Raw genomic sequence first — 13,119 nt, 5'->3', positions numbered from 1 at the left:
GGGCATCTCCAAGTGTACTTTTGGGAATCTCCAAGTGTCTTTTTTGGGCATCTCCAAGTGTCACTTTCGGCACCTCCAAGTGTTGCTTTGGGCATCTCAAAATGTGCTTTTGGGCATCTCCAAGTGTCCTCTTGGGCATCTTCAAGTGTCACTTTCGGCACCTCCAAGTGTCGCTTTGGGCATCTCCAAGTGTCACTTTGGGCATCTCCAAATGTCCTTTTGAGCATTTCCAGATATCACTTTGGGCATGTCCAATTGTTGTTTTAGTCATCTCCCAGTTTGGTTGTGGGCATCTCCAAGTGTCCTTTTGGGCATCTCCAAATATCACTTTGGGAATCTCCAATTGTCGCTTTGGGCATCTCCAAGTGTCCACTTGGGCATCTCCAAGTGTACTTTTGGGTATCTCCAAGTGTACTTTTGGGCATCTTCAAGTGTCACTTTGGGCATCTCCAAGTGTCTTTTGCGGCATCTGCAAGTGTCCTTTTGGGCATCTCTAATTGTCCTTTTGGGCATCTCCCAAGTGTCGTTTTGGGCATCTCCCAGTTGTCCTCTTGGGCATCTCCAAGTGTCCTTTTGGGCATCTCTAATTGTCCTTTTTGGCACCTCCAAGTGTCCTTTTGGGCACCTCCAAGTGTCCTCTTGGGCATCTCCAAGTGTACTTTTGGGCATCTCCAAGTGTACTTTTGGGCATCTCCAAGTGTACTTTTGGGCATCTCCATGTGTCACTTTGGGCATCTCCGATTGTCTTTTGGGCACCTCCAAGTGTCCTTTTGGGCACCTCCAAGTGTCCTCTTGGGCATCTCCAAGTGTACTTTTGGGCATCTCCAAGTGTACTTTTGGGCATCTCCATGTGTCACTTTGGGCATCTCGATTGTCTTTTGGGAATCTCCAAGTGTCTTTTTCGGCATCTGCAAGTGTCCTTTTGGGCATCACCAATTGTCTCTTTGGGCATCTCCAAGTGTACTTTAGGGAATCTCCAAATGTCACTGTGGACATCTCCAAGTGTCCGTTTTGGGCACCTCAAGTGTCCTTTTGGGCATCTCCAAGTGTACTTTTGGGCATCTCCATGTGTCACTTTGGGCATCTCGATTGTCTTTTGGGAATCTCCAAGTGTCTTTTTCGGCATCTGCAAGTGTCCTTTTGGGCATCACCAATTGTCTCTTTGGGCATCTCCAAGTGTACTTTAGGGAATCTCCAAATGTCACTGTGGACATCTCCAAGTGTCCGTTTTGGGCACCTCAAGTGTCCTTTTGGGCATCTCCATAAGTGCTCTTGGGCATCTCCAAGTGTCACTTTCGGCAATCTCCAAGTGTTGCTTTGGGCATCTCAAAGTGTGCTCTTGGGCATCTCCAAGTATCACTTTCGGCAATCTCCAAGTGTCCTTTTGGGCATCTCTAATTGTCCTTTTGGGCCTCTCCAAGTGTCGTTTTGGGCATCTCCAAGTGTCCTTTTGGGCACCTCCAAGTGTCCTTTTGGGCACCTCCAAATGTCCTCTTAGGCATCTCCAAGTGTACTTTTGGGCATCTCCAAGTGTACTTTTGGGCATCTCCATGTGTCACTTTGGGCATCTCCGATTGTCTTTTAGGCACCTCCAAGTGTCCTTTTGGGCACCTCCAAGTGTCCTCTTGGGCATCTCCAAGTGTACTTTTGGGAATCTCCAAGTGTACTTTTGGGCATCTCCATGTGTCACTTTGGGCATCTCGATTGTCTTTTGGGAATCTCCAAGTGTCTTTTTCGGCATCTGCAAGTGTACTCTTGGGCATCTCCAAGTGTACTTGTTGGCACCCCCAAGTGTCTCTTTAAACATCTCTATGTGTCCTTTTTGGGCATGTCCAAGTGTCGGTTTTGGCATCTCCAGGTGTGCCTTTGGGCACCTCCAAGTGTTCTCTTGGGCATCTCCAAGTGTACTTTAGGGAATCTCCAAATGTCACTGTGGACATCTCCAAGTGTCCGTTTTGGGCATCTCCAATTGTCTCTTTGGGCATCTCCAAGTGTACTTTTGGGACCCCCCAACTGTACTTTTGGGCATCTCTAAGTGTCCTTTTGGGCATCTCCAAGTGTCTTTTTGGGCATCTCCAATTGTCAAATTCAACTTCTTTAAGTGGTCTTTTTGTGATCTCCTATTGTCCTTTTTGGCCCGTTCATTTGTTCTGTTTAAAAACTCTAGCAGAACAGCACAGCACTGGAAGGATGATAATAAAATATGCAGAGGAACTAAAGCACTACAGTCTGTAATCAATTACAACTACGAAGTGCTCCTATATAATCAGCAGAGTTGATAAAATGGATAAGAGATGTACATAGAAGGAGGTGGTCATAATGGTATGTTTGATCCAAAGTGCCTTAAATACCTGTTAGAAATTTAAAAATTAATACAGTATACATATTTGAAAAATCTAAATGACCCCTATAAACATACACAGACTATCCTAAATGATGTTTGTTTTCTTTGGATGTATACATTCACTAAGACCTGCACAGACAGTTACAATCTTTCAGAAATATATTCATATGGGTTATATTATATTGCATCTTTCATCACATTAAATGGACAGGAAGGTTGTTAATGGCCGATGCAGATAACGTGTTGTATGCCACAGAGTCTGGGCTCGGCTCAGGATACTGACAGAGTGCAGACTCTGACACAACTCAACACAGAGCTTAATTTATGGCTGCCAAATGGTCAGCATAGGAGCACATGATATAGGTCAGTCTGTGTAGCCAAGCTCTGCCAGAAAGGATAGTCTGGTAATCTGTAACTCTAATGGCTTTCTGGGCTAAGTGACTTTGACACTTTAATGTTTACAATCTTAAGTTTATCTTATTCTGAAAGGAAAGGAAAAATACAAAAACTTGCATGTGAGGATATTTGATTGGGTTGCTTCTGGAAAGTAACTTTAAAGATAAGAAATTACTGTTGCTGTCCACCATTCAACATTTTTTTTGTTCTTGGCCGATCATGTAGACCCTCTAAAACAAAAGTTGATGTACATGGCCTAAAGTGTGTTTCAGGGCCCAGAGTTGGCCAGTGATTAGTGTTAGAGTTAGTTTTTAATATTTCCACTAAATAAAAGGTTGCATTATTGTTACTGAGTAAAATATTTTTTTTTATGTTTTCTGAAAACTCCACACAATAATCGTCCCTTCTCCAAACATAACACTTGGCACAATGCAGTCAGACCAGTACCATTCTAATGAAAACCGCCAAACCAATACTTGTCTGTCAGATTGCCAGACAGAGAAGCTTGATTTATCACTCCAGAGAACACATCTCCACTTCTTTAGAGTCTAGTGGCAGTGTGCTTTACACCACTGTACCCAACGCTTTGCATTGCATTTGGTAAGGTAAGGCTTGGATGCAGCTACTCAGACATGGAAACCCATTCCATGAAGTTTAATATGCAATGTTTTTGATGTATGTGAAGGCCACATGAGGTTTGGAAGTCTGTAGTGATTGATCATTTTACGATTTTTGACAGAGCGAGTTGCGGTTGTTCCCAGTTGCTTCCACTTTGTTATAATATCACTGACAGTTGACTGTGGAATATTTTGTAGTGAGGAAATTTTACAACTGGACTTGTGGACATGTGGCATTCTATTATGGTACTACACTGGAATTCACTAAGCTCCTTAGAGCGACTCATTCTTTCTCTAATGTTTGGAGAAGCAGTCTGAATGCCCAGCTGCTTGGTTTTATACACCTGTGGCATTGGAAGTGATTGGTACCTGAGTTCAGTGATTTGTGAATGAATAGTGAGCGAATACTTTTGGCAATATATTGTATGAGAGAAGCATTTATAAATTGTATGTTTAAAGGTTTCTTGAGTCAGAGTGATGTATATTGCTACACTATTCAGACCCTACACTGCATTTGCCTTCACCTGCTTTTTTTAATACACAATTCCTCCTGCACATCTCAGCACGCGAGGTTTGGAGCCACGGCGCGTGCGCACTGACGCACGCGAGTTGTCTCCGGGGCGCGAGGCTCGAGCTCCGGCATCAACACAGCACGACTGGTTCACACCACAGTTCGCGGGGGCAGCTGAGCGCGAGGAGGAGCGGCAGGAGTATGCTGGGATCGGAGAACCACGCGGAGGAGAGACACGGAACCGGTGAGTACCGCCAGAACCGAGCCCACCTGTTCAGCGCCGGTCACCTCTCCCGGGGTCTGACCCGGTATTTTAACCGCTGGAGGGACCGGTCCGTTTGGAAAGCCGGTAACCGGAGTAACTGAGACCGTCAACAGAACTGCTTTCTTTCAACAGTCTGGTGGCCGGTGTGAAAACTATTGATAAGTAGTGTGTTTGTCTGTGGCGACGTTTAACAACTGACAGTTAATAGGTGAGTTGTTAGTTAGTAGTGTGTGTGTGTGTGTGTGTGTGTGTGTGTGTGTGTGGTGGACAGTTTCTGGTAGGTTCAGGTGGAAACATCATCTCATTATTATTTATTTTACTTTTTAAATTCGAATTAGCTCTGATAATTACTTTCTAATGGCATTTCTTAAACTTATTTCACCTTATCACCTTAATAAAATTATTATTAAACGTATCAAAATAACGACTTTTTAACATTCAGTCTTTTGTAAAAAAAAAAAAAAAAAAAAAAAAAAAAACTTCTTCCACAATTTTTGGACTTAGTGTTAAAATCTGACTTGTTTTCTCTACATTTAGACTTTCATTTAAAAATATGTTCTTATTATCGCAATGTGACTTTCCTTCAGTTTCTGGATTGAATAGATTAGACTAAATTGATTTGTTTTACATAAGACTAAATGTTACATTTTACTGACTAATATTGAGTTATATTCTTCAAATTTGACTTACTTTGTCAAACTATTGACACTGGACATATCTGTACATTTTCATTATTTTTACAATTTTCAGTTTTTAGGCTTATGTTAAAATAATTATTAATTACTTATTTTTTGAAATTATGACTTGTAGCTTCAGAATAATAACTTTGTTTTTTGACATTTAGACATTTTAAAATATCTACTTATTATCGCAATTTTTAGACTATTAAAATGTTTTTTATTTTCTTAAATTTATGACCTGTGTCAAAATAAGGACTGCTTCGGCACTCACGTTAAAATATTTGCTTTATTATTGAAACTTTTATAGACTTAGGTCAAAAAATACTTATTTTCTTGACATAAGACTTTAACATTAACTGTTCAAAAATGTATTTGATATTTATACTTTATATGCAAAAATATTTAATCTGCAATACATTTGGATTAGATTTAGATTTTGACTTAAATAACTGAATAATTTTCTCTATATTTAGACTTATTTTCTCACACATTAAAATATTTACTTACAATTTTTAGATTTTTTATTATATGCTGATTCATTTTCTCTATTTATGCAGAAATATTCTCTCAACATTAAGATTATATATTGTGATAATTACTGACTTTCTGTATCTCACGTGCCCTTGTGTGTAGCTTCATTCAGTGAGTGAGCTCAGTCGCTGTTGGATTAAGTTTTGCTTCACTGAGGAGATTTTCCCGCGCTTTGTGAATTCTGTGTGTGATGAACAAAAGAGGGTTCTAGAAGGCGTGAATCGTTTGATCTGGATGAGTGTTCAGGTTTTAATGCTCCATCCAGCAAACCCCACTGAACTTTCCCGCCGTTTATCCGCTATAACGGCAGCCAGACTTCACAGCCGGTCTGTGAGTCTCGCGACCGAATTCCAGCGCTGTTTCCCCCAATCCTTCACTCTGCAGTCAGTCCGCGCGCTGCTGCTCTGCTCTCCTGCCCTGCCCTGCTGCTCTACTGCGCGCTCTCTCGCTCTCGTGCCCCTCATTCCCTGCCAGTGTGTGTGTGTGTGTTCAAAAACGACCAAGCTCTTTTAAAAGAGTATACAGCCTATACTAATACAATTAAACAAACGTACACACATCAGCCACAACACTGTGTAATTACAACATGTTTACTTAAATATGAATAGAAAACTATATGTCTCAAATGAGCCTTAAATACTGCTGTGTCCTTATTCAAGAGCAAAATCCACAAAGTTTAGTTTGAAAAATCCTGTGTATATGTGTACACAAGCTTGTGTTTACCGGTGGTAAACTTGAGTTTTCAATAAAGCCCAGGTTTAGGAGTTGCATGTCAATACAAAATGCTAATTTAACATCAGTGGCAGTCTATATAATATTTAATATTTATTATTTACCCTTATCCACACATGAAAAAATACATAAATAGTAAGCTACATGCTGCATAGGTCTACTGAATACTAATATTGCTTACCTAATGCTCTTATGTTGTTGTTTGTTAGCTTCTTCTTTTTGCAGGGTGTTTGTGTTATTTTTGACCAAAAACTCTTAAACAGAAATCACAAATGTTACTTCCGAGCTTGTCGTAAGTGTACAATCTTCTGAGGTGGACTCGAAGGCAGCAAAAACTTTTTGTGGTTAAAAAAACACATACATTGCTAATACAGTAGCCGCACTGAGGATTGAACACAGGCTGAATGAAAGCTAAAGCTAACAGTAGCTGCGTTAGAGAAAGGACAATGTCTGAGTGGGATGAAAAGCAAATGCTAGGCTGACCAGAGAAAGGAGAATGAATAAATGAATGAAGGCTAAATGCTAACACTAGGATTACCAGAAAAGGACAGCTAAACGCTAACACCAGGATTACCAGAGAAGGGAGAATGGCTGAATGGACCCTAAAACCAAATGTTTATCTGTCCAGAGAAGGGTGAATGGCTAATCGGAGTTTTAAGGCTAATGTTAGGCTGAGCAGAGAAGGGAGAATGGTAGAACAGAGAATAAAAGCTAACACATTGCCAGAGAAGGGAACGTGGCTGAACGGTGCAAAAAGGTATTATTCGGATAACCAGATAAACAGAGGTTAAAAGCTAGCACTATAATTACCAGAAAAGGAAAAGTGGCTGAACTGAGAAAAGCTAATGTTTGGCTAACCAGGTAAAGAAAAATGGCTAAATGGAGGTTAAAAGCTAATGTTTGGCTAACCAGGTAAAGAAAAATGGCTAAATGGAGGTTAAAAGCTAATGTTTGGCTAACCACATAAATGAGAATGGCTGCATAAATGCTAAAATTTAACACCATAATTTGTAAAAAGGACAACAGTGGCTGACATTTTCCGAAACATTAAGGCTAGCTCCACCACAGAAGGGACAGTAGCTAGCCAGAAGCTAAAAGCTGAAGCTAGGCTGAACAGAGAAGGGAGAATGTCTGGAGGTTAAAAGCTGCTGCATTTCTGGACAAGCTGAGAGATTCACAACAGTCACTGAAACTGACAGTGGTAGAATAATATTACAAGTTATACGTTACATTGTGCACTTAATAGTGAGCTAAGACCAGTAGAAGCAACAATAGAGGCATTACTCTTCTTATTACAAGTCAGAGGAACATTACAATGATTTCAAAGCTGTTATTTTATTGTTAAATGACGAATAATATTGCTATAAACATGGTTGATCACTGTCATGAGTTCAGACATTTACTTTGATGGCTGTAGATTGTGAAGGTTTTGAATAGACCACTGAGGCCTTTTCAGCTACTGAAGTTAGTCTTGTGACAGCAGGGCTGCTGCACTCTCTTTCTCTCTGGTGTCGGAGCTGATGTATGGTTATGATGTTCTGGTTGAGCCAGAGGCAGAGGGAGATAAATCACAGCGGGGAGAGATGCGCTTGGGTGGACAGTGTGATGAACAGCTCTTGTTGTGGCCATCAGGACCACAACTGCAACTTCAGCTAATGTGGCTGCTGTTCATGGAGATAATTCCTGACATTTGTGTGGATTGCTTTGGTATGCTGTATGGACTAAAGTATTAGGACACCTGCTTATTCATTATTTCTGCTGAAATTAAATATTAAAAGGTATTTAAAAAAGGATTTATCCCTGTATCACTGTCTCTACTGTCCAGGGAAGGCTTTCTTACCAATAGATAGTTAATAAGCTGCAGAGATCCTATTCCTTTGGTAGTACTTCTCTAAATGTATTAAATGAGCTACAGTGCTGTAGCTTTTGTTTTGTTGTGCTTTTTAGTCATACTCCTTTTTTTTAAGATTTCCAAGACAAAAAAGCACTGTTGACCAAAAAGAACACAAAGGCCCATCTTACATTTGCCAAGAACAACTCTATCAGTTCGAGCTCAGGCATACTTGGGCTCTGCAGCAGGACAATGATCCAAGTTACACCAGTAAGTCCACATCTGCATAGCTTAAAAAATAAATAAATAAATAAAGGTTTGGAGTGGCCTATTCAAAGTCTGATTGAGATGCAGTGGCATTATCTTAAACAGGCTGGTCACTCTCCAAAACCCCCCAATATGGCTGAATAAAAAAAAAAGAAAATTCTGCAAAGAAGAGTTGCCAAAATTCCTTCACAGTGATTTGAAAGACTTATTGGCAGTTATTGCAAACACTTGATTGCAGTTGTTGGTAGCCAAGGGTGCGCCTTAAAGTGATTAAAGAGATTTTTTAAGAACTAGGCTTAATTCTTGCTCTGTATTGTTTGTTTAATACTTCTGTTTAATAGTTCTTTCATGAGCAACTTTTCATCTTCAATTTAGCTGTTGTTTGCTTCATATATAAAACTGTAAAAATCTTGAGTAGTGTATGGTGTAACCAGAGTGTGTGTGGTGGGTGTGTCTACAGCGCCTGATTACAGTGTGTATTTCCTGTTTTATGCTGTCTTTGGCAGTCTGTTTTTGTTACCCAGTGTTTTTTGCAGGATGTATGAGTTTGTATATGTGTATGTTTGTGTGTGTGTGTGTGTGTGTGAACTTTCTTGCCATTTCCCCTTCCGCACGGCACTAATTGCACATCCGGGTTTGAGAAGATGAGAACATGGGACGTTTTGTAACCTAAATTAACTGGTATGACAACTTTGTATAAAAACAGTGGTTTTATTTTATATTAGTGTTGTCAGTTGATTAATAAAATGAATCAGATGAATTCCTATTCTTTCCATAATGCGTTTAATATAATATATTTAAATGTAACTAAAACATTCAATATATAAGATGACAAAATAGATATTATATTTATATATAAGTGTTAAAACAATTATTAAATTAATATTGTATTAAGCACAATAATATTCTGTGATTAATCATATTTAAATTAGGATTACAAAGGTAAGAACTTGTAAAGTAACTCTCAGTCTCAGACTAGAGAGTCTTTTTTATTTCATTGAAAAATCTCAGGTTAGCATTGATGCTTTTTAAATTAAATCTTTTTATGTGCTGAGTAAAGGTTTAATGGAGAGCAGCCTTACAGAAGCAGTTGTGAGTGTATGTGTGCGTGTATGTGTGTGTGTGTGTGTGTGTGTGTTTGTGAAAGAGACAGATAGGGAGATATGTATAAGAGAGGGAGAGTTAGTTATGAGATTAAATCCATTTTAACATACATAAAAATTGATTTACCTTCTGAACTTAAGAGTAGCGATTCCATATTTACATCTAAATAAAACTGTGAATACATTACTAGGCTCTGCAAGATGAGTTAAATTCAGTAGTAAAATTATTCATTTGCATTAAAAAACACTATAAGGTATTCAGATTTACATCCCAGTTTATACATGATTATGACATATGAAAATGTAAATATTTCATTCTCTTTAAAAGGGTGTATTTGTTTTACTTTGCTATTATTTTATCATTTTATTAGTGCAATAACATTACAATAATATAATTTAATGCAGGTAATATTGCAATCAAAACAAAAGCAGTTTTTGTGGTGCTGCCACTATGATCAAGGATATAGCTGGCTCGGATCATGCTGCTTACCATCAGCAGCCGGAGTCTGAGAGAGCACAATTGGCCATGGTCTCACTGGGTGGATAGATGGCGCTCTCTCTCCACATCACTCCCAAGGTGATGTCGTCAGCGCAAGCGTCTGTTAGCTGCTGTATCGGAGTTGGGTGGCTGCGATTTCCCCCAAGCGTGATGGCTACTCTGTAATGCTACATCTGCAGTAGTTGGAAAATTGGTGGTGTCTGGCTTCACATGTGTTGTCGGAGGCATGTGCTAGTCCTGACCCTCCTGCTGTCAATGCACTGTTACTGATAGAGGGAGTAAAGCTGAGTGAGTGAGATAACCAGCGTAGCTAAATTGAGGAGTAAAGCGAGAAAAAAGTAGTTATTGTGACACAGGTCCAGTGTTACTTGTAAGATGATGGAGATGATGTATATATGATGATGACAAGACATACCAAGACCTTCTTTAGTGCGCTTGCTAAACTGCAGTGGGAAACCAAAACTAACCAGACAAAATACATCCAATACAGATGTCCAAAAACATGAGTCTGGACTTTGGATCATACTTGACAGTTAGTTTAGTGTTTTAATACATAGACAGAGACAAGGAATGAGTGACACATTTTTCTACAAGCTTCGTCAGACAATATAAATGTTGTCTGTGTGTGTGTGTGTAGGATTGTGTGTGTCTTGTTGGCAAGCTACACAGACAGGGACACAATGACTGGGCAAAACATTCTGCCTTCTGACAGCAACAGCCTGTTCTTATTCTGACAGAGAGTGAGATAGAGAGAGAGAGAGAGAGAGAGAGAGAGAGAGATTCTAAAGAAGAAGTGTAGCACTGTCCTCTTGCTCATCCTATCATTTCTACCTTAAAGTGATACTAGTATAATCTGAGCAACACTGTTATTAGCAGTATACTTTATTGGAAAAAAGTATTAAGACACCTACACCTCTAGTAGATTTTATGACATCCTACAGTGGCTTGCAAAAGTATTCATACCCCTTGAACTTTTCCACCTTTTGTCACCTTACAACCACAAACTTAAACGTATTTTATTGAGATTTTAAGTGATAGACCAACACAAAATAGCACAGAATTGGGAAGTGAAACGAAAATGATACTTAGATTTAAAAAATCGAATCAAATAAAAATCTGAAAAGTGTGACGTGCAAAAGTATCCAACCCTCAATACTTATATCCAACCCTCAATTACATATACACAAACATGCACACACATGTTATACACACATGGACATGTGCACATGCATGCAGGCACGACTCTTCTTCTTTACTCAAACAGACAGAGCGGTCAAGTGAGATGACCTCTGTCAGCTCTCTCTCTTTCTCTCTCTGTGTTGCTGTGCGTATGTGTGTGTGTGTTTGTGAGACAGCTGCAGAAGGCCGTAGGGTGCACAACCTGCCCTTTTCTCCGAGCACAGCTCCAACACCCCTGTCTGTTCTGCACTCAGGGGCAGAGTCAGTAGGAGCTGGCCTGAAGCTCAGCAGGCTAATGTTTAAGCAGCATGGTCACTCTGTTCTTCACAGACTGCTGGACACCCCCTCTCCATATGCCTGTACATACTATACACTGTGAGTTACATTCATAAAAAACTCATAGCGTGTATAATCAGCATTAAAAAGAATGTACAATACACTGGGGTGGTCTGGAATAGTTGCACACGAGCCTCAATTGCCTGTTTCAGTTACCAAGTATTGGTTAGTCTCCAGCATTGAGCTGTGAAGCAGTGGAACTAGGTTCTCTGGAGTGATGGAGCTCCATTTCATAATTTTGGCATGAGTTAGAGTCTTCCAGAACTACTTGTCCATCATTACAACCTAAAATGACCTTTAATGTTCAATGCAGTCAAATCCTCAGAGGAGTTTTCATCATCTTGGTCTAAAATCTTTACAAAAAAGTAGGTCAAAGGCTATTACTGGAGCAAAAGGGAGGCTCCACATTATTACCATTGATTTCAGGTGAAATATATAATGTATTGGAGTGTTCAAAAGTTTGGAATAATATGTCATATCTCACAAATGTGTGCACAAGTAAATATCATTAAATCAAAGTATCACAATATTTTGTTTTGCAATACTGTATACATTTTCAAAAACACGGTATAGATTCTTTCATATTAGCTTAGATGTAAAGATTGGTGTCAGGCAGTGGTTTACATAGAACCACTTTAAACTCATTAGATCCCAGTGGTTCTGATTGGATAAATAGTAAACTTTTCTTTTATTCATATTTTATTTTATAAGTATGATAATGTGTTTTATACTATGACAGTTTTCCTAAAATTGTATTTAAACAATCGCAATAGATCACGTGGCTAACAGTATCACAATATATTGTGATGAATTGAATTAAAAGCCCCACTACCGTGGTGCGTAATGTAAATGTAATTATTTAAAAGTATTTACATCTTTTAAGTGTTTACATCTCCCTCATCTGATGACTTCTCACAGATCCCTCTATCAGAAAAAGTCTGCTGGCTAATTCTGCTCTGTACTCTCTGAGGTTCTCAGCCAAAATTACTAAAATATATTTATATTTTACATTTAAATGTCTCCTGTGCATGTAATAGAGCATTTAACCCCCCAAGAAATAAGAACAAGAACTGTACCCACAGGGAGCAGAGATGGGGGCATGGCAGAAAATTCATTGTCTAATCAACTTTTCAATGCTATTTGAAAAGGTTATCAACAGAAAACCTGACTAGCAAAAAAAACATAAATTTCAGCCCATTCATTGATGCTAAAATAGTTGAAAATGCTGTAAAACAGTAGTAAAATGTAAGAACCTAAAAAACATAAAATTATAAAATTATAGCACATAAACAATATATTATTTCAGTTTGTACCTACATGATATAACTTTAAACTGCTTGTTTTCTTGGGATATAGAGCAAATCATCTAAAATATAACTTAAATAATGCAACTTTAAGAATTTGCCTTCTTATATGTATACAGGGAGATCAAGAACAAGAATAATCAGTTTTTTGCATAATGCTGCTTTAACTTTACACTGTAACTGTGAATGTAACAAAACATTATTGTTTATACAATAACAAACAGTATAAATGTGACTTTTGAGTGGACATGCTCGCACAGTTTTACCACACGATCTTCACACACCCAGATGTTTGACACCTCGTTCCACTTGGTCAGCTTGATTTTGATTTTGACACTTCAAAGTGTGTGTGTCTGTCCAGGTGTGTGTGTGTGTGAGTGAAACCGAGGTAGCTAGGTTTGGCTTCTGTTTAAAGACGGGGCTCACCCACACACACACGCTTACACACAGACACAGTGAGTCAGACCTGTGCCCCTAAACAGTGCACTGCTTGTAGACCATGTGACAGATACACACCCACCCAC

At 39.0% G+C, this 13,119-nt stretch overlaps 1 protein-coding gene across 3 annotated transcripts in view; it reads left to right on the top strand.

Moving 5' to 3' along the window:
* The first annotated feature begins 3,986 nt into the window (after positions 1–3,986).
* Positions 3,987–13,119, top strand: part of znf385c (zinc finger protein 385C) — a 153,914-nt gene continuing 144,781 nt past the window's right edge. For all 3 annotated transcript variants that reach the window (XM_049467734.1, XM_049467733.1, XM_022672620.2), the window contains exon 1: positions 3,987–4,112. In XM_049467734.1, coding sequence (XP_049323691.1) covers positions 4,070–4,112 — 43 coding nt within the window. In that variant the 5' untranslated portion in view covers positions 3,987–4,069. The remainder of the gene's footprint in view (positions 4,113–13,119) is intronic.

Source organism: Astyanax mexicanus, chromosome 19 (genome assembly GCF_023375975.1).
Source record: "Astyanax mexicanus isolate ESR-SI-001 chromosome 19, AstMex3_surface, whole genome shotgun sequence".
Taxonomy (NCBI): domain Eukaryota; kingdom Metazoa; phylum Chordata; class Actinopteri; order Characiformes; family Acestrorhamphidae; genus Astyanax; species Astyanax mexicanus.
This window is presented reverse-complemented; position numbering and strand designations above follow the sequence as displayed.